The 25,545-nt window shown below is 37.3% G+C and overlaps 1 protein-coding gene across 3 annotated transcripts in view; it reads left to right on the forward strand.

The window, feature by feature from the left end:
* Nucleotides 1-25,545, forward strand: part of EXOC2 (exocyst complex component 2) — a 137,590-nt gene that overhangs the window by 35,476 nt on the left and 76,569 nt on the right. For all 3 annotated transcript variants that reach the window (XM_030041908.2, XM_041118324.1, XM_030041909.2), the window contains exons 6-11: nucleotides 689-813; nucleotides 15,597-15,677; nucleotides 19,602-19,747; nucleotides 19,847-19,928; nucleotides 20,425-20,527; nucleotides 24,137-24,255. In XM_030041908.2, the coding sequence (XP_029897768.1) occupies nucleotides 689-813; nucleotides 15,597-15,677; nucleotides 19,602-19,747; nucleotides 19,847-19,928; nucleotides 20,425-20,527; nucleotides 24,137-24,255 (656 nt within the window). The remainder of the gene's footprint in view (nucleotides 1-688; nucleotides 814-15,596; nucleotides 15,678-19,601; nucleotides 19,748-19,846; nucleotides 19,929-20,424; nucleotides 20,528-24,136; nucleotides 24,256-25,545) is intronic.

Genomic DNA, 25,545 nt, shown 5'->3' on the forward strand with positions numbered 1-25,545 from the left:
TGGCAATAATCTAGAAATATTGGAAGACTAAGATAAAAAGAAACCTACCATACAAACAACAATGATGAGTTGGCAATTAATATTCCCCTGTGAAGTGTCTTTCAAAAATAATTCAGTAGACTACATATAAAAACATACTTTCATAAAGCAGGAATCTGTTCAGCTTCTCTTTATTTTTGCACTAATACTGTGTTCAGTTTTCAACTGTATGTCCAAGCCAACATAAAAATACTGAAGGAATCAGAAACTGAAAGTGAAAAAGGGTTGTGAACTAAGCTGCAGAGTTAAACAAATGTCATTATTAGAGACTTCTAGCATCCCAGTAGTTTATCTAGTATACTAAGTGTAGTGAATTGTACTATCACGTATTTAATGTAGTACAGACAGTTAACCAAGAGCAATGTTGCATGTTTAGAAAAAGTTTCTTGACTAATTTGTATTCTAAAGAAGTCTATTCCATCACAAGTGATAGGAGCCCTCCATTTATGATTAAAACCAAAAAACAAAAACTCTTTGGACTAAGAGTAAATTGTCATTATCGAGAAGCACACTCGTTAGCTATTACTCAGTCCTTAATAGTTGTTGCAAAAGTAGCTGGCCTTATTTTCCAAGTAACATGTTCTGTTTATTCATTAGCTGACCTTACTTGTTGTTTGAATGTGACGGGGGTCGTCTTGTTTGTTTTCAGTTTTGATCAGCTCAAAACAGCTGTTGTGCATTTGAAGAAACAAGCCAATAAGAAAAATGAGGGGAGCCTAGCTTATGTGAAAGGAGGTCTCAGCACATTTTTTGAAGCACAAGATGCTCTGTCAGGTAAAGATACTTTGCACTTACTAAATACAGTGTGAAAGAAAAGACAATATCTGCATGTATGGTTGAATTTTTAATATTAAAAATATTGTTTTTCTTTGCAGTCTCTTCTAAAAGTGTATAATGAGCCCAAAATCTGTATTGCATTCGTCACAAGGTGGGACTGGCTAGCTGATTGTTGTGGTATATTTGCAAAAGATGGCTCCAAATGTATCTTACAACAATTGGAGGTATTTGATGAAACTGCTTAGACCACAAATCCAGAAAAGAAAAGAAATGTTAAACTGGAGATAATATTAAGATGACTTAAAAACTTGATTTTATGATGCCTTATCCCATAGTCAGACTGTAGTATTTATATGAATATTCAGTACACTCTTGAGTTGGGAAATCAAATGGCTTTTGTATTCTGCTTGCCATAGGGAAAAGGCAACAAGCCAGTGAGATTAGCTTAGTTGTCTGTGCCGTTTATATATATATCTTTATATATTTTTTTTTTGTGTATATATGTATATATACACACACGCACACTCTTAAAGCATAAAATGTGTCTCGGGTAAAAGTTCATTGTGGGCTGCCATAGTCCTGTCTAGTTAGGGACTGTGCTGGATAAGAAAGTGACAGTGCTAGGCCATCCCCGATAAGTTTGACATTTACCACTATGCTGCTCTTCATAGCTACTGTATATTGCATGATTAGCACTCCTGATCATTGATCCTGTGTTATGGGTACCATGGAGTAAGAAAACTTGTATCTACTCATAGCCTCAGCCAAGCTAGCACTTCTGTTGGCTTTAGGAACACTGCTTTGCAGAAGTACCAATTTTCCCTCGACCCACTTGCAGGTCACTCGCTAACTTATAGCCACTTCCATGTGTCAGGGAAAAGGGAAGGTAGTTCTGTCTCACCTGGTGGTCCACCTGTATTACTGCCCCAGGCAGATTAACCTGTGACCTACCCTTCAGGTGGCAATATTTTCAAAAGTTGTTGATGGCTTTCGGCTACCTGCCTAATTTGGTAATTTTTAAGAGGACAACTTTTTCCACAAGTGCAAACATACGTGCTTTGGTAAGGAAGACCTCTTCTTGAGACATCTGAAGATTCTTCCTGTGAAGAATATTAACTCCTAAACATCTCTATTTACCCACCCAGAACTAACGTATTACTGATCAGTTTTGGAAAAATCTTGGCCTAAATCTAGATAGGTTCAATTACAGAAGAGAAGTATTAAAGGATTTAGTGGAAATACTAAAGAATGTTGTGATAGTCGTAGGAAAAGACACTAAGAAGAATCAGTATTTGGCATTCTTTAACTTTTCTTTTTAAGCTGAGTTTTTATTAAATGCTAAGAGAAATGATAATAGGCTGTTTCTTTGTAAGTCTTAAATATCTTGAAAATGTTGAAATCCTAGTTGTTCTTAAATACGTCAAAATCCTAAATAATCCTGAACAAATATTGAAATGTTACTTTTTCTTTTTTCACAACCAAATCTGCTTTGCATGTAGAGTATCAAATACTCTAAAAAAAATTCAGCGTTCTGTTTCCAAACAGTTGCTGCTATGGAAAAAAAGTAGTGCTGGCAGACATATGTGTTATCCTGTAAGATTATTTTTTGGACCAGCAAAGACTTAGTAGGATTTACAGAAAGCTAACGCAAACCATAAATGTTGTGAGGTTTTAGAAAGACTGAACACAACTGAGTGATTTTTCTCTTGTCCTGTCTATTCAAGTGTAGGCTTCTAGCCTTTGGAGACTGATCTCCTGATAAATTAAGAGGTCGGAGAGCAAGTAAGAGTGTGAAAATATTAATAAAATTACAATAGGGAAAGCAAATTCATTTATTTCATTAACTACTATGTTCTCAATTTTTAGAAGTTATAATAGCTGTAATATTGTCTTGCATCTCTTACCTTTATCAGAGTGTTATTTTTACCTAAAATTAGAGTTTATCAGTGCAGTCTTTTAGATAAATTATGAACTCAAAACTTGGGGTGACTCATGTGGTTCTTGGTGCCACTTTTCATCTGTAACTAAAATGGCTTGGTTTTTGTCTTCTTCCCAGTGATCCCCTTAAGGGCTCGAAAGGAAGCAGACTTGTAGCTTATGTTGATAAAAATAGTGAATTAAAATAGTACTAAGAAAGAATGGCCTTGATGCTGTTGTAGAAAATTAGAGACTTGAAGTCTTAATCTCTTTATCAATTCAAAACTATAACGCTGGAGTTCAAGGGACTTAAATACAATATTTAGTTTTTAAATTCTGAAATCAAATTCTTAATGAGGTTGCAGTGCAGGTCACAGCTGCCTTCTGTAGCATTTCAATATGCATTTCTCTGTTGAAATTTCCTATTAAATGCATGTGCAGAAGTGTTTTTAATGCTTTTCAGTAAAAAACCCCAACCCTTACTGCATAGGAGTTTCAGCTTTGTAATGCAGAACTGCTTATTTGCCCTTTCTTCCTCCTTATGCAGAATATTTTTGAGGGAGTGTAGCTGGAAAAATTGCATAACTTTTGCAAGACTTCAACCTGTGATAGGTACAATCAACAGCTAAGTTGGATGCGGAGAGGCTTCCAGTAGTAGCAAGAAAAAAGGGTATCTTTTTATGCAATCATGCCAGATGTCAAAGCTTTTCTCCAGAACATTTGATCACTACAGTTTTCTCAAAGAAGAGATTACAAGAATTAAGTGTAAGCATTATTAGCATCGTTCTAGGGAAACAGCTCAGATGCAAAATTAAAACAAAACAAAACAAACCCCAAACAACAAAACCCATTAATTAATTAATTAATAAAGGCCTGTCAGCCTGACCTTGGTACCGGGGAAGAATATGGAACAGTTCGTCTTGAGCATGCTCACGGCGTGTGCAGGACAACCAGGGGATCAGGCCCAGCCAGCTTGGGTTCATGAAAGGCAGGTCCTGCTTGATCAACCTGATCTCCTTCTGTGACCAGGTGACCCACCTAGTGGATGAGGGGAAGGCTGTGGATGTTGTCTACCTGGACTTCAGCAAGGTCTTTGACACTGTCTCTCATGGCATACTCCTTGAGAAGCTGGTGGTTCATGGCTTGGACAAGTGTACTCTTTGCTGGGTGAAAAACTGGCTGGCTGGATGACCCCAGAGGGTTGTGGTGAATGGGGTTAAATTCAGTTGGCGGCGGGTCAACAGTGGTGTTCCCCAGGGCTCAGTATGGGGGCCAGTTCTCTTTAGTATCTTTATCAATGACCTGGATGAGGGGATCAAGTGCACCCTCAGCAAGTTTGCGGATGATGCCAAGTTGGGAGGGAGGGTTGGTCTCCTGGAGGGTAGGAAGGCTCTCCAGAGAGATCTGGACAGGCTGGATCGATGGGCTGAGGTCAATTGTATGAGGTTCAACAAGGCCAAGTGCCGGGTCCTGCACTTGGGTCACAACAACGCCATGCAGCGCTGCAGGCTTGGGGAAGAGCGGCTGGAAAGCTGCCCGGCAGAAAAAGACCTGGGGGTGCTGGTCGACAGCCAGCTGGATATGAGCCAGCAGTGTGCCCAGGTGGCCAAGAAGGCCAACGGCATCCTGGCCTGTATCAGAAATAGTGTGGCCAGCAGGAGCAGGGAGGTGATCGTCCCCCTGTACTCGGCACTGGTGAGGCTGCACCTCGAGTCCTGTGTTCAGTTTTGGTCCCCTCGCTACAGGAAAGACATGGAGGTGCTGGAGCGTGTCCAGAGAAGGGCAACGAAGCTGGTGAGGGGCCTGGAGCACAAGTCTTATGAGGAGCGGCTGAGGGAGCTGGGGTTGTTTAGCCTGGAGAAAAGGAGGCTGAGGGGAGACCTTATCGCTCCCTACAACTACCTGAAAGGAGGCTGTAGTGAGGTGGGTGCTGGTCTCTTCTGTCAGGTGGCTGGAGATAGGACGAGAGGAAATGGCCTCAAGTTGCGGCAGGGGAGGTTTATTAGGATATTAGGAAAAATTTCTTCACTGAAAGCGTTGTCAGGCATGGGAACAGGCTGGCCAGGGAAGTGGTTAAGTCACCATCCCTGGAGGTATTCAAAAAGCGAGTGGACGGGGTACTTCAGGACATGGTTTAGTGGGCATGGCTGATGGTTGGACTCAATGATCTTGAAGGTCTTTTCCAACCTAAATGATTCTCTGTTTCTTAGGCATGCAATTATGAAATTCAAGCTTGTTAACAGAACGCTAAATTAAAAATCTTATTATACTGTGGCTATACAGTGTTTGTGCAAGTTGATATAATGGCACTTTTCTGTTCTTACATATGTAAGGGTGAATTTGTGTGTCTTCTCCTTTAAAAAGGTGCAACTAGAATTTGTATGCATTTAAACAAAGCTACATGAAGAATAGTTTATATTTTGAAAGCTGAAAGATTGTTTCAGCAAAAAATCTTAGGGACATACCCTTGGTTCTGCAAACTTTCATTATTTGATGCTGAGCATACGACTGTCACAGATGAAAAGCAACTTAAGGAAAAATCTTTACTGAATACGTCTAGTCTGTCTTCCAATATGGTTTAGATTTCCTGAGCTGCTTCATTTTGGTTTGGATTCCTTTGGGAAGATTTCTAAAACCTAATGCGTTTTCTGAAGATAGATTTTTGTTGATGGGCAAAAATTTAGGCTCTCAGTTTTCCCCTCAGATATCCTAGAACACATCTTCCAACCCCAATGGTTATGCTTTATAAACTGCAGGTCGCACATCTGTTTATACCTGCTTTAACTCATATACATTTAGCAATGTTTGTTTCAAATACAGGAACTTGATCTGAGAAACCCTGAATTACTGATGATGGTGCAGTTTTTTCATTAATTGGGATCAGTAAGATCAGTCTGATCGTAAGTGTGCTGTCAGACTGTATCACACGTTTAAATGAGTATTAATATTTTCACAAGGAAGCAACAAAAACCATTAAAAGCTATCCCCAGATGTTTGTATTTTGTGATTTAGAAACTGTTTACTAAGAAAATAAGAGGTCAAATAGGCCAGAACCCTTGCTTGTTTGGTTTAATTTCTTGGAAAACAGAATTGCCTTATCAGATCCTCATGTCTCTCTGCCCGTTAGCATGGCTGACAGTTTGACAGTGACTTTGCTGCAGAGATGTTCAACAGGAAGTTTGTTTCATCAGCTGAAGGGAGCTGTAAACTGAGCTGAGGGGAACTAGGTTCACCTCAACTTGACCCACTTGTCAACAACAGGGAGTTCAGCTGATTTATTTCCCATAATTCTAATTGCAACCTAGAAAGTAGCATTTCTAAAAAGGCTGCTGTTTATATGCTTGTAGACAAGTCGTGTTTTACTGTCATGAGCAATTCATGTCCCACACAGAAGTCTTTGGAAATTTAGCAAATTAATTTACTTTGAATATACTTTTTCAGAAGTATTCTTACAAAGAACCTTAGGCTGCAGAGTTTCTTTTTATTTAGGTGAAAGGAAAAAGATAGGGAAATGACCACTTCAGTTGCTCAATTATGCAAAAACATGCAAGTATGACATCTATATCGGCAAGTAAAGAAGATACTGTGTTGTCTTTTGAAACACGGATATGTTGAGCAAATTTGAGATTTAGATTTGACTCTTTAGTTTGCCATGGCAACAGTTCTTGTGTAGTTACAACTACAAACACATTTTACATGATTTTCAGAAAAAAAAATCTATACAAAAGAAGCACTGCTGGCTATTACAGCACTATTCCTTTTTTTCCTTTCCACCCCTGTTCAGATGTGTGGCCTATGGGAGTTCCAGTATGATGGGGAACTTGGACTGTAGTTGGCCTTTTGTCTAATACCTTACTTAATACATAAGCTAGCATAATGTTTACCTGGCTGAAATGATCCTATATCTGGTCAATGCCTGGGGGTTTTTTTTGGTGTGTTTTTTTTTGTTGATTTTTTTTTTTTTTTCCTTCCTGTAGAATATTTTTACACTTCATCCCCTAAGGCCCATTCTAGGATGAGCATGTCAGTGATCCAGGATCTGATACAGTATGAATTAGCATATTCTGTTGCCACTATGTTAAATTAATTTTCCCTGAAACTAAAACAAAAGAAACGACTGGATCTGTATTCTAGTCTGAGCTAGACTGGGAATTTGAGAAACTGAAAACTGATGCTTTTCTGTCATATAAGGGTCCCTTTGCTTCTGGCTTTTGAGGAGTTATGTCATATTGGAATTTAAAGAGAGTACATACGGCCAATTTTTCATTAGTGGTTCTGTTCGCAAAATAGACTGATGACTGAGCAATTTTGAAGTGGTTTTACGTCGCTAGCTCTTATCTCAGTTCACTCTCTTGTCTTTTTGTCTGCTTATCCTATGAAATGCTAGTCCATGACTGGTTTTGGTAGGTAGTACGGCATCACACTGTTATACCAGGTTTTGCCGTTGTCACATTCCTGTTTTGTAACATATCTAATTCACATTTTTGCTTTACTTCAGTCTCATACACATTTTCCCAAATAGTATGAATTTTTTTTAAACATGGATTTGGGTAAATCAAATTCAGACATATGATTATTACCTAAATGTTATGCAGCTGACTTGAAATGGCTAGAGTAGCTCTGTGCTGAATGCTCTGTGTGGTGTGTGTCAATGTTATCCTCCTCATGCCACTTCAAGCGATAGATTATGGTCTTTGCAGGGTAAGAACAGCCTGCTATTATAGCTAGTAATTTCCAATATGGTAATTCATAGAGGCTAAGAAAGAACAGGGCCATGGAAACAAGCTGGCAAGGATAAACAAAGATGCTGCACATATCGGGCATGTATCTAACAGCATATCGGTCACTTCAGATTAACAGTTTACATGCATGTAGGTACCCCACAGTAGATGCAAGTTAGATTATTTCAGTTTAAGAATTAAGATCATGCCTACAAGTAGTCATGAAGCAATAGCTGATGTGCTCTAAGCTCACTGTCTAGCTTTCCAAGTGGATGCACATGTCGGAAGGCTTGAGTTATTTGTGCTACACTTATAGACAAAAGCTGAATGTGAAGCAATTGCACTGTCATCGCTACATATTTTGTCCTTATGTTTATGGGCCTTCTCATGTATGCACAATGAAAAAATAGGCATGCATGTTGAAAACTTGCGTTCTGATCTTGCAGTGCTAGATAACAAAGGGAACATTGCAATGAGCAATGTATGCTGAGAGAGAGATGACCTGACAAAGGAGTGCCAGTAAAGTATGTAAGTGGTGGTACGTAGTTTAGTCTCAGGTGGCTGCTGCTTCTTCATGCAATGCCTATGATCAATTTCTGTAATAACAGACCAATTATTATCTTAATGCAACTCAAAAAAAAAAAAAAAAAGCAGAAGTTAAGTGATTATGATTGATAAAAACCTCAAACTTTCCTTTCATGCAGGTTCTAGCATAGCATTGTCTTGGGGGGTGGTTTTTGTTTCAAACAAGAGGTGGTCTGATTTGAAAAAGTGTGAAAGGGTAGTTGTCTCAGTCCATCATGAAAATTCTGTGCCCATGCCTGTACCTGGTTTTATGCTAGCTGCTCATATATATTCTTTTAAATCAGTAATTGGTTTAGAGATGCAAGCTAATTACTAGCAGAATTTCTCCAAATGGATGCAGTTATGGCAGCTTTTAGCTACTGTGGCTGTCATGTTTTATGAATTTGTGTTTATTCAGGTTAAGTTAAATATTTTTTGCTTGCATTTGAAAAATAGTAAAGCATCAAAAAGATCAGGTATGCAATTGCAGTTTTCCAATAGCAAGTACTGCAGTTCATTGCAAAAAATTACCTACAATTGACTTTGAGCCAGACTTGACCTACAAGCCAGCTTAATTTCATGTTACATTGTTCCATTTTAACTTCCATACCACTTTTAAAATACATGCAACATTTAAAAGATACTTTTATTTCTACCATTAGCTTTCATAGATCCGGAAGGTTAGCACTGTGTCAGTAAAAAGAGAATAGCACTTCCCATACTCTAAAATTCTGAAGTATCCTGGCAAAGGCCTGGGTCCAGTCCTGGAATTTTTAGTGGATCCATAAGCAGAATAATAAATCATGTTTTCCCATCTATTTCTGAGATACTTACCCAGAAATATCACACTTGCTTAAATATAAACCTGTGTGAGAACGAAGTTCTCGGGCCTCGCAATGTTGTTAGACTACAATTTTTGGTCTCTTATTTCCATAAAACCTCCCCTCCTAGCATTGTACTTCAATTTTTTTTTAATCATTTTAAATCTGTCCATTATCTTTGATTTTTGCCACTGTGTTGGGTAAACAGACTTAAAGTAAATGGTAGAGAAAAAAACCACAAAAACGCAATTAAAGGCAATACTACATTTACTTCAGTATTTTGTAATTTTTGCTTGGATTAGCAATGTTTACCAAAATAAAGCCAACTTTGCCATGCAATTTGCAAAAAATACCTAGAAATCTTGGGGGGGGGGGTTGAACCAAACCAAACCAAAAAAAATTAGCAGTATTTACTAATGGCCATAGTAAACAAACTTTAGGTGTGTTTAGGTTTTCATGGTGTAATGTATTACTAGCTCTGTTCATGACATGCTGTCTTTATGTATCTCTTTGCTCATTATATATAGCTATGCACTCCTGTTGAATCCATTCAGAAGAATTTCTACCCTGCATAGGGGTGCTGTCCTCATCAGTAGCCTCCCTATGTTTTGTTCAAATTACAGAAAATCGTTAATCTTCCGATAAAAGAAACCAAAGGCATTTTTATTCATGTGTTGGTGTGAATCCTTGCAGCATGTTAACATGTGTTCTTCATCCCTCCATTACTGTGGTTTGGTGCCAAGTTCTTTATAGTTACCACATCAGAACTTCATAAATACTTTGAGTCAGTCTTTCCTTTTTTGGTTTGTTTTTTTTTTTTCCCCTCTTATTTTCTGCATCTGACTAAAAGGGTTTAATTCATTTCAGGTACCTTTTTTTTTTTTTTTTTTTTTTTTTCTTCTTCTTCTTCCCTTTAACCATATTTCTGTGGAAATGGGCAAGATTTTCAGATATACTAAATGCATTTCTAGCCATCTTTTAATGAGAAAATGGTAGAAAACTTGCATCTATGTTGCTTTGAGCTGAGTTAGGCTGAGGAATTTTTGAGAATACCACCTTTGGTGCCTATCTCAAAGTATGTTTTAAAAATGTCTAATGAGAAAATCAAGAATGAAATTTGCAAGTCAAAAACTGCATGACCCTGGCAAGTGTGGTTTAATTTATTAGATTTATGGTTGCCAAGTAGAAAACCATATCCTTCCTTAGATTAAATAAAAGTGTTTTCAAAATGAGCAGCAATGAATTAATTGCAGTTTATTTTACTACAAGGCCTGTACTATGGCTTGTTTGCCAGATTGAACTTTGCATGTGATTTGACCAAAAATAACCAATTCTGAAGTATTTAGTCACATAATACAAGTATTTAGTATTTAGTGATTGTGAGCTCTAAACTTAGTCTTTTCACTATTATTAGTTAATATCTCACTGCAGCTCTGAAGTTTGCAAGCCTTTAAGTATTCTGACTTAGCTGGGAAACTTGAATACTCATTGGCAACGATGGTACAAAATACAGTTAATTTTCTGGCCTTACTTGAAGCATTGAGACCTAGCTTCTCCTCATCTTTATTTATTGTATGCTTCTTACAGTACAGATCCTCAAAAATGGTAAACAGACTCTCCTAGGTTTTCAACTGCTGTTCCAACTTATGTAGTTTGTATTGGGTAAGTCCAGGGTAACTGGCAATTCAAGAAAAAAATCCTATCCATCCTTTACTTCAGGCCTTCAAAGACCTAAAATTTTCTCCTTGCTCTTTTTACTGCAGCCAGTGATGAGCTGAGGGTATGAAATGGCATTTGAAGGTAGTCTTAACTGCTGGCTACTGAGAGAGGTGTAGGCTGGCTTTCCACCTGCCCTTGGCCGTGTGCTCCTTCCTCTTCCCTTATATTGAAGTGGTACAGCTGGGGCAAGGTTTAGACAACCTCACTGATCAATAAAGAATAGTCTTTTACTTACTGAGTTTTCCACCAAATCATCTCGCTAAGGCTGCCCTGCAGCTGTGTGATTGCTAGATCCAGAAAAAGAAAGCATGTGGGTGCAAGAGAATGGGGATTGTCCCAAACAGCACCATCCCACTGTTACATGGGTTTAGTACTCTAAGATAAGAGTAACTTCGGTATCTATTGATTCCTTCCAATCAGATCAGGTCTACAGGTATTTTTCTTGACTGCATGTAGTTTTGCTTGTCTAAACTTCTAACTCAGAGACTTTTTGCCTGGTCCCCATGGAAGGGACGTGTACTTAGCTTTTTAAAAATCAGTTGATGCAAACAAAGTAAGCTTAGGCTTTCTGATAAAGCATTTTTCATAACATTTTTCACTATGAAAACTTAAAACTTTTTTTTGTAACTCAACTTTGGTATAAATGTGAATGCACTTATTACTAAACCTGAATGTAATGTGTAAAAATAGCTTCAGCACACAAAGAAATTGTCACATTAAACATGTAGAAGGAAATGTAACAAATCATACTGTGTGTACACAGAGTAATTTAGGTAGGTTTACACTTTTTCAGTATGTCCTAAAATACCTTACTTCAGACAGTGGTCCAGTGTGGTGGGTTGACCCTGGCTGGACTCCAGGTGCCCACTGAAGCTGCTCTATCATTTCCCACCTCAGCTGGACAGGGGAGAGAAAATATAACGAAAGGCTTGTGGGTCGAGATAAGGACAGGGAGAGATCACTTGCCAATTACTGTCACAGGCAAAACAGGCTCAACTTGGGGAAATTGGTTTAATTTATTACCGATCAAATCAGAGTAGGTTAATGAGAAATAAGACCAAATATAAACCACCTTCCCCCCACCCCTCCCTTCTTCCCAGGCTCAACTTCACTCCCAGCTCTTCTACCTATCCCTCACAGCAGCACAGGGGGACGGGGAATGGGGGTTGGGGTCAGTTCGTCACACATTGTCTCTGCTGCTCCTTCCTCCTCAGGGGGAGGACTCCTGACACTCTTCCCCTGCTCCAGCGTGGAGTCCCTTCCACAGGAGACAGTCCTTCACAAACTTCTCCAACGTGGGTCCTTCCCACAGGCTGCAGTTCTTCACTAACTGCTCCAGCCTGGGTCCCTTCCACGGGCTGCAGTCCTTCAGGAGCACACTGCTGCAGCGTGGGTCCCCCAAGGGGTCACAAGTCCTGACAGAAAACCTGCTCCAGCGTGGGCTCCTCTCTCCATGGGGCCACAGGTCCTGCCAGGAGCCTGCTCCAGCGTGGGCTTCCCACAGGGTCACAGCCTCCTTCGGGCATCCCGCTGCTCCGGCGTGGGGTCCTCCCCAGGCTGCAGGTGGATATCTGCTCCACCATGGACCTCCCTGGGCTGCAGGGGGACAGCCTGCCTCACCATGGTCTTCCCCACGGGCTGCAGGGGAATCTCTGCTCCGGCGCCTGGAGCACCTCCTCCTCCTCCTTCTTCGCTGACCTGGGGGTCTGCAGGGCTGTTTCTCTCACATGTTCTCACTCCTCTCTCTGGCTGCAGTTTCTGATGTGCAGCTTTTTTTCCCCTTCTTAAATATGTTATCCCAGAGGCGCTACCACCATCACTGATGGGCTCGGCCTTGGCCAGTGGCAGGTCCGTCTCGGAGCCGGCTGGTATTGGCTCTGTGACACCCATGGGAAGCTTCCAGCAGCTTCTCACAGAAGCCACCCCTGCAGCTCCCCTCTACCAAAACCTTGCCATGCAAATCCAATACATCCAAAAATACCTTTTGGTTTACGCTACCAGTTACATATGCTTAATATGCCTTTACCTGTACTCCACGGTGCTTTCCACCTTTCTACAACTTAATACCTTGGGTTTTTTGGGGTTTTTTTTTTTGTTTGTTTTGGTTTTTTGTTTTGTTTTTTTTCCTCCATTGACAGTTTTTTCTCTGTCTGAACACAGCTATGAATTGGCTTAATGGGATCATTCTTCCAGGGTTTCCAACACCACTATTTTCAAACTAAGAATTTCAAATACTTTGTGCCAAGCCACTAACTTTAAATGCTACCAGTGCGAAAATGTTATCTTCTGTCCTCTAAAAGGAAGAGGAGGGAATAATATTGCTATTGTATATCCTTATCTAAAGGAGATGAGAAAGAGAACTGCTTTGGAGAAGATGTGTTTTAAAATTTTCAGGAACTGGTTAATGAGCGTTATACAGTTTCTAAATAAGCTGCCTTCAGAATCAAAAAATGTCATGAACTGTAGTTTTTTTTAAAGTGCTAACATGGTAAATTATGCTCTTTCAAAACTTATGTACATTGAAGGAAGTCTTCATCATGTTTTACCTTTTGTTGCCAATATATGTGCTTTGATAGAGGTTTAGATGTTACAGTTCAGTTTTGGAAATTCTTAGGTGTGTCTCCTTCAGGAGTAACATGACAGTTAATTGGTCAGCAATTAATGCTATGTAATTAATGGTTCCAAAATACTAAATTTTAAAAATGTCTGAGGCAGCATAAAGCTTAGGGGTTTTTATCCACATCCATTTAGAAAGTATCTTTCAAAAATATGCTTCATGGAATGATTTCAAAATAAGTAAATTAAAATCATTACACTTTGATGCAGTTCCAATAGTACTTGCAACATTTGGTTTTAAAATATCTGTTTATGTTGTGGTTGCTGTTCTGATGAACTTGCCTTTCAGTATGTAACATTAATTGCAGGATGGTAATTGGCTGCCCCTGACCAGAACTGATGTATATAAATGGAATAATATCATTAGAACCTTTAATGGTTTTGTTATAAAATTGTAGAGGTGTTCTTGTAGGCAAGTGGTATTCATGTCATATATGAAATATGTGCTACGGTTAATAATACACCATCTTTTTAAGGTAGACCTCTGTTCCTTAAAATATGCAACAATCTATTAGTTTTAGTTTATTTCATTTAAGTGTTGATTGTCTTAAGAAATATGGTGTCCTAAATTAGAGGAGGAAAAAAAATAAATCTAATGACTTTGATAAAAATAGAGATGCTCTTGCATTTTGAAGAAAGCAAAGCTTCCTGAAATTCTTTGTGTAGGATCAAGGGATTGAAGGGTCAAATGTAGATGTTTGAGAACAATGGAATTTTCTCTCTCTCTCTCTTTTTTTGGGGGGTTTTGTTTTGTTTTAACACCCCCACCCCCCCAAATGAAAATCCTTCCTTGAAGGAGGCTGGACCTGTTTCAGAATAGCCACCCTCTCTCACTGCTTACAGTAGGACCGAGGCCACAGGGCTGCCTTACTAAAGATAGTTTCTGTCCTTGTTTGCTTGTTCTTAATTTGCATCTATGTAGCATGGGCAAGTAGGGATGGCATTGTAGAGGAAACCAGTTGGTGATGACATCTCTATGTGTATGTTATATGCAGTTTGGGGTGGTAATTTAGACTAGCTTGAGTATCACCCAGTGGATTGAATTCTAGGTATCTCCTGAAGCACATTAGGTACACTCATGGAGTGCATCTTTTAGGTTTTTTCCATCTTAAAAGAATCCAGTTGAGGGACTCAGGTTGCTCTGCCATGCAAATCTCAGCAAGATAAGCTGGGACAATTGGGAGACTGGTTTCAAAACTGTATTTCTGTTTTGAACTGAAATACATTGTTACTCACTTTCTTCAGAGCACTGAGCATCACTGTTTTCAAGGGTAGTTTAGCTTTGTTTTATGCTACTGAGAACCAGCAGGAAGCAGTAGGAGGTTTTTTAGAAGCCTTAATTTTATCTAAAGCGACAGGAACTGATGGCTGTTTGAGCTGATTTTACATATGTTAACAGAGTAAAAATTTTGAAAGAAAATCATATTTTTAAATAATTGTTTTATATATGCTATATCCATATATACAGGAATGCTACCTTAAAAAAAAAAGGGGGGGGGGGGGGGAGAAACACTGATTTGTGCTGGTTGTACTGAACAGAGAAGAGGAGAGAAGGAGGGCTGTGTAAGAGAGGGGAAGTAGAAGAAAGGAGTATCTACACTCCATTCACTGTTCATATTTCCAGAGTGATGTGGTATAGTCAGGCAATGCTGGTAAATCTCTCCCCTCCTGAAAAAGAAATTACAATAAAACAACAAATTAATGCTGGTACTACACATTTCCATATCCATTAGTAATACTACATGGAAACAAGAATTGGGGCTTTTGGCATTTTAGGACAGGAAAAAAATAGCATCTTCAAAAAAAATAAAGCAAACTCCCCTCTGTTTTCATGTTGTTTTGAGCAAAAGCATTGCAGTGCTTCTGTGTAATGGTTAATGCAGTATGTTGCTACAAGATACTCTTAAATCGTGTGTTTTGAGACTGCATTTTTATAGATGAAAACAACTGGTGGGGGAGTGTTCTAGCTCTCAATTTTGGGGTCATCCAAATTCTCTTTCTACCCTTTAATTGTTGGTAATTCCTTTTTGGTGAGATTAGTGTAAAAACTTTACCTTGCAAAGCAAAAGTATTTTATGCTTAAATGATACTTTTCAAAATACTAAATTGAATTAACACTTGTACTACAAGATAGCTAATTAGCATTATTCTCTCCACATGTTTTTTTTTTCCTTGAGCGTTACTGTCTTGTTCAAGAAGATACAGGAAGTCTGTGTCAGAGTAATGGTTAAAATTCTGCAATGTCTGGCTCTAAGCCCTGTCTTCCACTAGACCCTGCTGCCATGAAGCATGTTTGTATTTTTTTTATGTCTAACAAGAAATGTAACACTTTAATTTAAAAAATGTTTAAAAGTGTCACTTTGATGTCGTGTATTCCCACCTATTAAAATGTTCTGCATTTTAACTAGACACTTTATTCCAGCAATTCATCAAAAACTGGAAGCGGATGGAACGGAAAAAGTAGAAGGATCCATGACGCAAAAACTGGAGAATGTACTGAACAGTAAGTTTTGTCCTTCCAGCAGCAACTATTTATGGACTTTGGACTTTCTAACAAGCTTTAATATCTTCCTATGAATATGGTAGAAAGTAGAAAACAGTACAGTCTCTTTTGCCTTTTCCTGTTTGATAGTAGTGATTTTAGGGTGTGATAGTACACCTTTTGAAAAAAGTAGCAGCTTTTGCCATGACTTTCAGCAGTGTTTGTGATAACAAAGAGAATAAATACCAAAATAAAGATGTTCTAAAGCATTTACTTTAAATGAATTTTGGTGGCATCTCAATTTTGAGTGGACAAAGAAAACAGAGAAGCTATATGGATAGACAGAACTGTAGAAGGTTGAGTGAAGCTAAATACCAGGATTGTAAGAACTTGGAGCAAAAGAGGAAGAAAAAAAATAACCCAAATAACAAGCTGTTTGCAATATAACAAGGTCAATTAACAGAATCTCTTTCACTTAATCTGCTGCCATTTAGACTACTTGGAATTAGCATTCTTTTTAGAAACTTGGAAAAGCTGTCAGTACTCTTCTGTTTCTCTGTATTAGCTGTAAGATTGCATCGAGAGAGATGGCTTGAATTTACTGCAGTTTGGTATGTGTTTCATCAGATCAAAAAAGTTACTTTTTTTTAATTCTGGGACTTCTGCCAAGATAATTTTACTTTGTTTCATTGTGATTTTTTTCACGGAGGAAGGGATGTTTCCCTTAGTGCTGTATCAATAAGCAGTAATGACATGCAGATAGCTGACTCAGTGTTGGAAAGTCTGAGTGTGTTTTATGAAATCAAGAAAGTGACATGGAAGTTCACTGTTTTTCTTGTCTTGTATGAAGAAAGCAGTGACTGTATGTGTGTTTGTGTGGGGAGCACAAAGAAAGCAGGGGGTTTTGTGAACAGCTCCAGCTCTTTTCAGTAGAAATTCATTAATGCTCACAATAAAGGTTGTAGTTTGTTATTCCTTCATCTTGTTGCCTGGAATGCAAAAAACGCCAAAACCAAAAATCACCAAAAAAACCCAACCAAAGAAACCTTCAAAAAACTCACTATATAAAGACTATAGTGTGTGTCTATGTGTGCAGAATATTTGATACGTATAGGGCAGGAGAAAAAAGCATTTGCTGAAATTTGCCAGTGCAATCCTCAGTGCTCTGTGCTCTGTATTTATCTATGTCATGCACCAAGCACAGATTACTTGGAGAGCACTTTCCATTTGACAAAATTGTGTCACAGGTTTTAAATAAAAAAGCAAAAATTTACGTCTGTGACATTTTCCTACACACTACTATGAGACAAATCTAGAGAGAGAGAGAGAGAGAGAGAGAGATAGTATATATATAATATATATATAATATATAATTGCTGTTTCATTTGATAAATGGTGGCTGAAATCTGTATGCAGATAATGAAGACTGTCTTTTTCAAGCTGAATCTGTAGAGGAGCTTGTGCCAGGCACTTCAGAGTGGTATTAAGTTTGGCTCTGCTGTGAAAAGAATTGGCTGCTTTTCCTCCTGATACTTTGCAAGTCATGATGGGTGGGAGGCAGGGAAGTAAGAATACAACGGTTTAAAAAGAGTAAATAATATTATGCAAAGTGGTTTAGGATCAAAGCTTTGTTTCTTGTCTGACCGTTGAAAAGGTTCCATAATCCATGAGTAACAGGGCCTGCTTTCAAAAATTACTTCAAATCTTTAGTCAAATTTCACATTTTATGGACATGTAGATGCATATTTTGAGAGAAAAATGGTGTTGTGAGCTTGATTACAAACTCCTAAGAATAAGGATGTTTTCCATAGCTTCTGAATGTACGTTAAGAGCGTGCCAAATTATTAGATTGAAATGGCATGAAATAGTAGAAGCACAATTTGGTGTTATAGGTGGAATTATAAATGTTGGAGGTTTTGCGAAATTGCTAAATTTAATTGCTAAACAAGCTATTAAATATATATTTATAAAAACATGGTGTGCTATAATGAATTTCACGAGGAGTTGCATCTTAAAGGAGTCAATTGAATTCCATTATGCGGTGTTTTTGTCAGGCTCTGTGAAAGACAACTGTTAGATAACGAGCGCTTTATTTTGAAGTTGAAAAATCTGCACACAATAGATGAATAATCTATTTTGAAATGATAATTAGTCAATATAGGACCTGAATCTTTATCCGTGGATTATTTAGGTTTTGATTATTCTTCATTAATCAAGAGATAAAGATTGTTAATAGAGAAGGGATTTGGAGGGGTGAGAAGGCAATAAATTTTACAATATTTTTATGTCGAAAAAGACAGACCTGTTTTGCATGAATTATTTAATTTCATTAAGACACTAATAAGTAACTTGATATATTTCAATTTCTATGTAAAACAGAAAAAGTGCCCATAGAAAAAAAAGTAATTTACTTGAATTGAAGATTTCTACAGCAGATTAATTCAAAAAGAGATGAAGGCGTGTAGTTTTAAACTAAAGACAGAAATCACTGTGTTCTTCCTGCAGTTGTCAATTACTTTTTAAAAACATTTGCATTGAATTAAAAATGCTTTGTTAATATAACTTTAATTCCTAGATATAGTTCATTGCTTCTTGGCTGTTAAAAGAATGGACAAGAAACATATGAATTCCAACAAAACAAATGTTACTAGAAAGATTTACAAAACAAGCATTTATTATAACCTCAGGAGAAAAATCATACTTTATCAGTGGTTTGTATTTAAATGTCCAGCTAGCTCTTTTCATTGTGCATTTCTCCTTAATGGATTAAAGTATTCTATGCTAAATAGTACGCAGTAGAAATAGCTATCCTGACAAAACTTTTTTTACATCAAGGCTTCAAAATTTCAACAAAGTTTAAACATTATTTAGATATAGCAATTATTTTACAAAGACTACTTTTAACATGAGCAGGCCACCCACAGTGTTGACTAGAGAAAATGGCATGCAAGCCACCCAGCGAGACTGATGTAATTTTTTTCATCTTTGCTTAAAGTATAGTCACTAGACCAGATAATGTAGAAACTTCTACATGCAACGATCAAAAAGGCTAAAACAGTTCTACTTTTTTTGTGTTAATTAAAAATAAGTCTTGAGTTGAAAAATGCAAATATTCACATGCAATGTAAATCTTCCCTACTATAAATGAAATTCTGTTATTCTGTGTTGGGAAATAATTCTTGTTACAAAATAGAATGCTTTTTACTCTGGATAGAAAAGGTTTTAAGGCTATATTTAATGTATTTATTGAAGAATATTCACAGATAGTATAGAAACTTAATTGCATGAAATTGTTGACCAAGGCTTGATCCTGTATGTGATGAAGCCAGTAAGACTTTTAATGCAATGTGAAGACAATTTGCATTCATTCTGTTACAGTGACCAGCTAGTTAAACTTCTTTCAGTCATGCCATTGTCTCTGACTTAATCTTTGGTACTTTGAAGTGACTCGCTTAACTATCAAATTTTGTTAATAATTTTCAAGACTTAGTTTGAAAACACAAAAAAATTGTTTGCAAAACCCAGTGATAACTCTTAAAGCTATGGCATTAATTAACATAATGAAATTACACTTTCCTAAAAAGAAAACTTGCTATGAATTTCTGTATCCTGAGATGCATAATTTAGTTGTAAAATGTAGACCTGGAGCCAAAGCAAACTATAAAATATCTGCAACAAAGTTAAGCATTTGAAATAGGAAAGAGTGATTGTTTTTAATTGCACAGGGGTCTTACCACATTAAAATGCTCAGTGGTTCACTTTGAAATAGTATTTCATCAGTTGTAAAATGTTAACACAGTTGAACAAAAGAAGTATAAAAATTTAGCAATAATTACTCACTTGCTCTAAAAAAACTTGAATGACTCATTAAAATGAGGAAAATCTGTATGTCATTTGAACTGATTACTTACTGTACTTTTTCTTATTTTCATCCTTTTTAAATAGGAGCCAGTAACACAGCAGATACCTTATTCCAAGAAGTGCTGGGTCGCAAGGACAAAGCTGATTCAACGAGAAACGCGCTTAATGTCCTTCAGCGTTTTAAATTTCTTTTCAACCTTCCCTTGAATATTGAAAGAAATATCCAGAAGGTATAATCCTTTAAAAATACTTTTTTGTTTGCTGAAATTAGCCTGTTAACTTTTTATTGACAAATATAAATGTTTGGTTTTTGTTTGTTTTTTTTTAAGGGAGATTATGATGTGGTTATTAATGACTACGAAAAAGCCAAGTCACTCTTTGGAAAGACAGAGGTTCAGGTATTCAAAAAATGTAAGATATGGGTTCTGTTATTTGCTGCTTTTTCTTTTTTTAACTTAAAGATTTAAAAGCACATAGTAGTCTAAAGAGCTTTATGTGGCTTTTATATGGATTTTAATCCATTAAAATTATGGATTTATAGGAACCAATTACTCTAAGCAATATTTCTGGCAAGTTTTTTGAGTGAGGTAAATATTACAAAATGTGAAATCACAGCCAATTTTATTTATTAAGGCTTGGTATTACTGGACATAAGAGTTACAGTACTTAAAATATGACTTTGGGTATCTCTCACTGGCATGTTGTTGGAAAGACTTCAAAGTCCAATTTTCTGTTTTTGTAGAACGGTTGTATACAAAATTTTCAGATGTGGCTTGTTATAAAATGAGTTATATTGATTTCCACGTTAATTCCAGAAGTGTCTGGTGTCCTAGAAAAATAGCATAATTTTCAGTTCATACTGCTGCTGAAGGCACACATTGGATTTATTTCCTCTCCCTACTTCTAGATTATGCTGAAGTTGAAACCAGAATTGAAGCTCTAAGAGAACTTCTGTTAGATAAGCTGCTTGAAACTCCATCAACACTGCATGATCAGAAACGTTATATAAGGTAATCATTTGACTAGTGTCTTCATCAGACATGTGGTGTTAGATGTGTATTTAAATCTGTTTCCTAAATAGGGTAGTGAATATTTTTACTATGGTCTAAATACTAATTTTAAGGCTGTAAGTAGAGTATTTTGAGATTTTGTGATTATATAAATAATGGCAATGGATTGGTACTTGATTCTTCATTGAATGATTGAAAAACAGTTCTTGAATGAGAATAATTTAATGAAGGATAATTGAGATTTGAATTTAAATTTTTAAAATCCTTAACGCATGTTTAGATTCTGCTGCTTCCTCTAAACCATCATATTGCAAGCTGCATCTGAAATGATCACTCACAGGTTGCAGATCTGTGTCAAAGTAGATTCCTTATTAACTTGTCTTACACTTCAGCTTGACTTGGTGTTGAAATGGAAGTATCCTGAGTCAGATAATAGGGAGGTTTTAATCCAGACTGTTGTTTAAATTTGGTTTTGGCTCTTTTACTATTCAGTCTAAGTAACGTAGTTCCTTTGTATTTCACGAATGCGAACGAGTTCCCCAGTTTTCATTGAAATTCCTAGGTTTTCTGTCGTTCACAAAGCTGATGTTGAAGTCTGTTGTAAGCATACTGACCTGAGTCGGTTGGACCTTCTCCTACTGGTAGACCTTAACCTGCTTTAAAGTCCTTGGAGCCAAACTTTAGAGTGCTCTGGAATATTTGATGGCTTTACTTCGAAAGCTTTTGAGTTCTGGACATTACGGTTGTGGTTTAAGCCCAGCCAGCAACTAGGCACCATGCAGCCACTTGCTCACTCCCCACCCCCTTCAGTGGGACGGGGAGGAGAATCGGGAGCGGAGGGGGAGTAAAACTCGTGGGTTGAGATAAGATTGATTTAATAACTAAGGTAGAATAAAATGTAATACTAACAATAATAATAATATTTGTAATGAAAAGGAATACAGTAAAATAAAAAAAAAAATTAAAAACAACACCACCCCCCAAAAAACCCAAGCCAAAGAACGCACCAAGAAAAGACAAGTGATGCACAATGCAATTGCTCACCACCCACTGATCAATGCCTGAGCAGTGATCGGCCCCTCCTGGCCAACTCCCCCCGGTTTATATACAGAGCATGACATTCTATGGTATGGACTATCCCTTTGGCTAGTTCAGGTCAGCTGTCCTGGCCATGCTCCCTCCCAGCGTTGTTACACCTGCTTGCTGGCAGAGCATAGGAAACTGAAAAATCCTTAACTTGGGATAAGTGCTACTTAGCAACAACTAAAACATCAGTGTGTTATGGACATTATTCTCACACTAAATCCAAAACACACTGTACCAGCTACTAAGAAGAAAATTAACTCTATCCTAGCTGAAACCAGGACAGTTACTAGGGTTCCTAGTGTGGCATTCTCAGTGCTTTTTTCAGTTATCTTAAAAGATGTAGACCAAATGCACTGTGTGAGAAGCATTCTTAAAATTTTGACACCTGCATGAGGTCTTCAATGTTTTGTATGCTCACCAGGCGCAGTTGCCCAGGAAAAAGTACAGTATTGGTGTCTTTGGTCCCTTTGTTATGTTAGTTTATGAAGACAACGACCAGTATACACTTATGTAGAGTGCTTCTCATTTGTCTGGGTGCTACATAAATATTGCCTATTTATTGGAACTGTGTTTTAAGTTTTGTGTCTCTGAAGAAGGCACTACTGTTTCCTTTCTATGTCAATCTTGAAAACCTTAAAGAGCAGCTTCTTTATCTAACCAAGTCTTATGACCGGTTCTAAGGAAGAATCGGAGTTGTATATGTGTTTGATTCTGGTGTGGGGGGTTTTTTTTTGGTTTTTTTGTTGTTGTTGTTGTTGTTGTTGTTGTTTTTTTTTAGTTTTTCTCTAGCCCCTTACCTTGAAGCATTTAATCTTTAAAAATATCCCAGCCTACGTTAAAGCGGACTGTGCTAATGTAACTACCAAATGTATTCTGCATGTAGAATGGTATAATGAAGAAGAACAGGGAGTGGACAAATATGGAATAATTTAGTTCTAATGAATTAACAGAATCCCAGCATACAAAGCGATTAAATTAGTTTTACTGCTCTAGATATGCTAATGTGGTTATACTAGTGTAAATTTTTTGGAGGCAAGGTGTGAAGAAAGCTTTCTTCAGAGCACTGCGGATAAGAGGAAATAAACAAAATCCTAGTTTTAAATTATTTGCATAAAACCTGCTTTTTTTATGAGGGTTTTTTTTCCTTGATATGTTTGTTTTGTGTGTCTCCAGTGTCTAAGGCTGAGCAAGACCTGAAATACTGTGGGTTTCCCCCTCAGGTATTCAGTGTTTATCTCTATAATTAGGCTTCAATTCATATTGTCCTCTCATTTTATTATGGTATTCACACTAAGAGTTATTTTATACTGTTCAGAAACAGTTTACCATATCACTTAACAGCCAAGTAGATGTATTTTTTTCCAAGACCAGTGGTAATTTTTTTTTTATTTTGTGCCTAAGCAAAGACTAAAGTCCCCCTTAACACTGAGGAAGGCTTTGAGCTTATAATTTATAAATGTCACCCTGTCAAAATGGTTGGTTGTGCAATGTTCTCATCCATCCAACCAATCCTACTTTGACAGTTTATTTTTTGTTCAACTGTAGACAGTTCTCAAAGACAGAATTTTGCAACAGAGTCCTGATTAACATTAGGTATTATTGTAGTAATACAGCTTTTGTGAAGGAGTTAAACATTCCCTGTACTACTTAAGATAATAAATCAGTGTACTTCACCTTGAGCATCCTGAACTTTTTAATCTGTTCTGAGTCTCATTAATGCAGAATGTAATGAAGCACATTAAATAGTAGAGCAGCTACTGCTTTTTTGAAAATACTCTTTTGAAAGTACTGTCATCAGATAGTCTTGAATGCCATACATTAGATTGTATTACTTCTGTGTTCTCTTTGAAATCACAACAGCTGGCTTCTAGTACTCCTCTCTGCCTAAAGACAGAGGGTGTTTTGCTTCCGCATATTAGAAGCCCTAATTATTTTTATTATCTCTCCCCGCCTCCCACTTTTTTTTTTTTCCAGACTGTGTGTGCTCATCCTAATGCAAAAAACAAACCCAGGAGCTTGTTTTATATTTGTTTGTGCTTGTTTGTGCTAAAATTAATGAGCCACCAAAAATTAATTCCTTCTGTATTTACTTGTTAAGGTTACATGATGATACAATCAGGACATGTAAAGTGGGAAGAAAAATACCATACTTCATGTTCTTGAGATGTCATTACTAATTCCAAGTGAAACACAAAGTACTGAACAGCAACCTTGACAGATAAAGAGCTTGGTTTCCCAAGTACTTTAGTAGAGGCACAACTGAAAATACATGCTAATGTGATAATAAATATATACGGTTTTGTTTATTTCTACAAGTTTTTTTGATGAATTTTGCCTCACTAAATGAGGAAGGGAGAATGCCAAGACTTGCGTTTGCATTGGGTATGAGTGTATCTTAACAACTATTCTTGAATTTTTAAAATTATGTAAAAAAAAAATATTTCTTCGTACATCTTTGGTCTGTTTTAACGAGGCCTTCAGTGTGTCAAGTCAGAGCTGTGATTTTTGGACTGGGTTTTACAGATATCTTTCTGATCTTCATGCGCCTGGGGACCCTGCTTGGCAGTGCATTGGTGCTCAACATCAGTGGATTCTGCAGCTCATGCACAACTGTAAAGAGAGCTATGTTAAAGAACAAAAAGGCAAGAATGTATTTTTGTTTATATATATATATATATATTTGACACTTAGGAATTTGTCATTGCCTTTTATTTGACAAGTTTTAGTGTACAAATGATATTTGGGGGTTTTTCCCATCAATTTTGATAGCTTTTTACAAAGTTGAATACTGACTTGTATTTTTTTTTCTTTATTATAAAAACAAAACAGCAGTTGGAGTTTTCTTTGTGTTTAACTTACAACTTTTAAGCTCTTTACATGGGAAAAGCATTAAATTTCAATCATTTATCTAAAGTTTACTGTCCTCTCCAAATAATTCTTTGAGGTCACATGAAGTTTGGACTGTTGTCTGAATCTGCCATTAGATTTCTTTGTCACAAGATATGCTGTTAGTATGTGGATATGCAGGGCACTGGTCCATAGTGGAATAATGTGTAATCTCTTGATATGCAGTGAATGATAATATGGTGTTCTCATGTTCTTTGTTCGTTTGCAGTTTCAAAATTTAGATTATACTGTTTGAGCACAGACCTGTGAGCTAGACAAATGGGATATATAGATAATGTTATATTAAGACCAATACGAATACTTGCTTCTTGCTTTCAGGTGTGGCAGCAGCTTAGCTACCAGTTTACATGATCCATCACATTAGTGTATTTTCAAAAGGGAATAGGTGGGAGGCTATGGACCTGGCATTTCTAGTAGTAAAATCTGAAAACTGGATTTTCAAAGTAGAAAATGGCAAGTAGTGCCTTGTTTCTCAAGAAGTCTTACGGAGTTTGCTGCTATTTCTGAAATGAGTAGGCATATTGGAATCTGGTCTCTCTTGGCTTATAGGTAACTTCCGTATTTAGTGTTAGTGCATGTGTGTACCAAACCAAATAAGGTGTTCTATTCTGAGAAACCATAAAAATTTTACTAAGTTGGATCTGCTGCAGAAATGTGCTGTAAAATTGCTGCAGGAGGCTTCAACTCTCCTTAGCAGAGGTTACAACATCAGGTATAGAGTTCACAGGGTGCATCACATATGACAGTTATGTCAGTAAGTTTTAGCTTAAAGCGTGCACAGAGTGTCTTTGGTCTACAACATGGTGTGAAGTGCTGTGGGACCTGCTGGAACACCACGTTAGTTTCTTGGCCTCTTGGTCAAAATTCAGAATGTTTCCAAAACCTCCCCATTTTCCTTCCTCGTCAAAACCCTGAGACACCACGACCACCACCCCTGCAACATACAGCTATCAGGAGCAAAACTCACTTGTAAAAACAGCCATGGTTAACAATTCTAAGCTTTCTTTTTCTCCTCTCACTTACAA

Source organism: Aquila chrysaetos, chromosome 18 (assembly GCF_900496995.4).
Source record: "Aquila chrysaetos chrysaetos chromosome 18, bAquChr1.4, whole genome shotgun sequence".
Lineage (NCBI taxonomy): Eukaryota > Metazoa > Chordata > Aves > Accipitriformes > Accipitridae > Aquila > Aquila chrysaetos.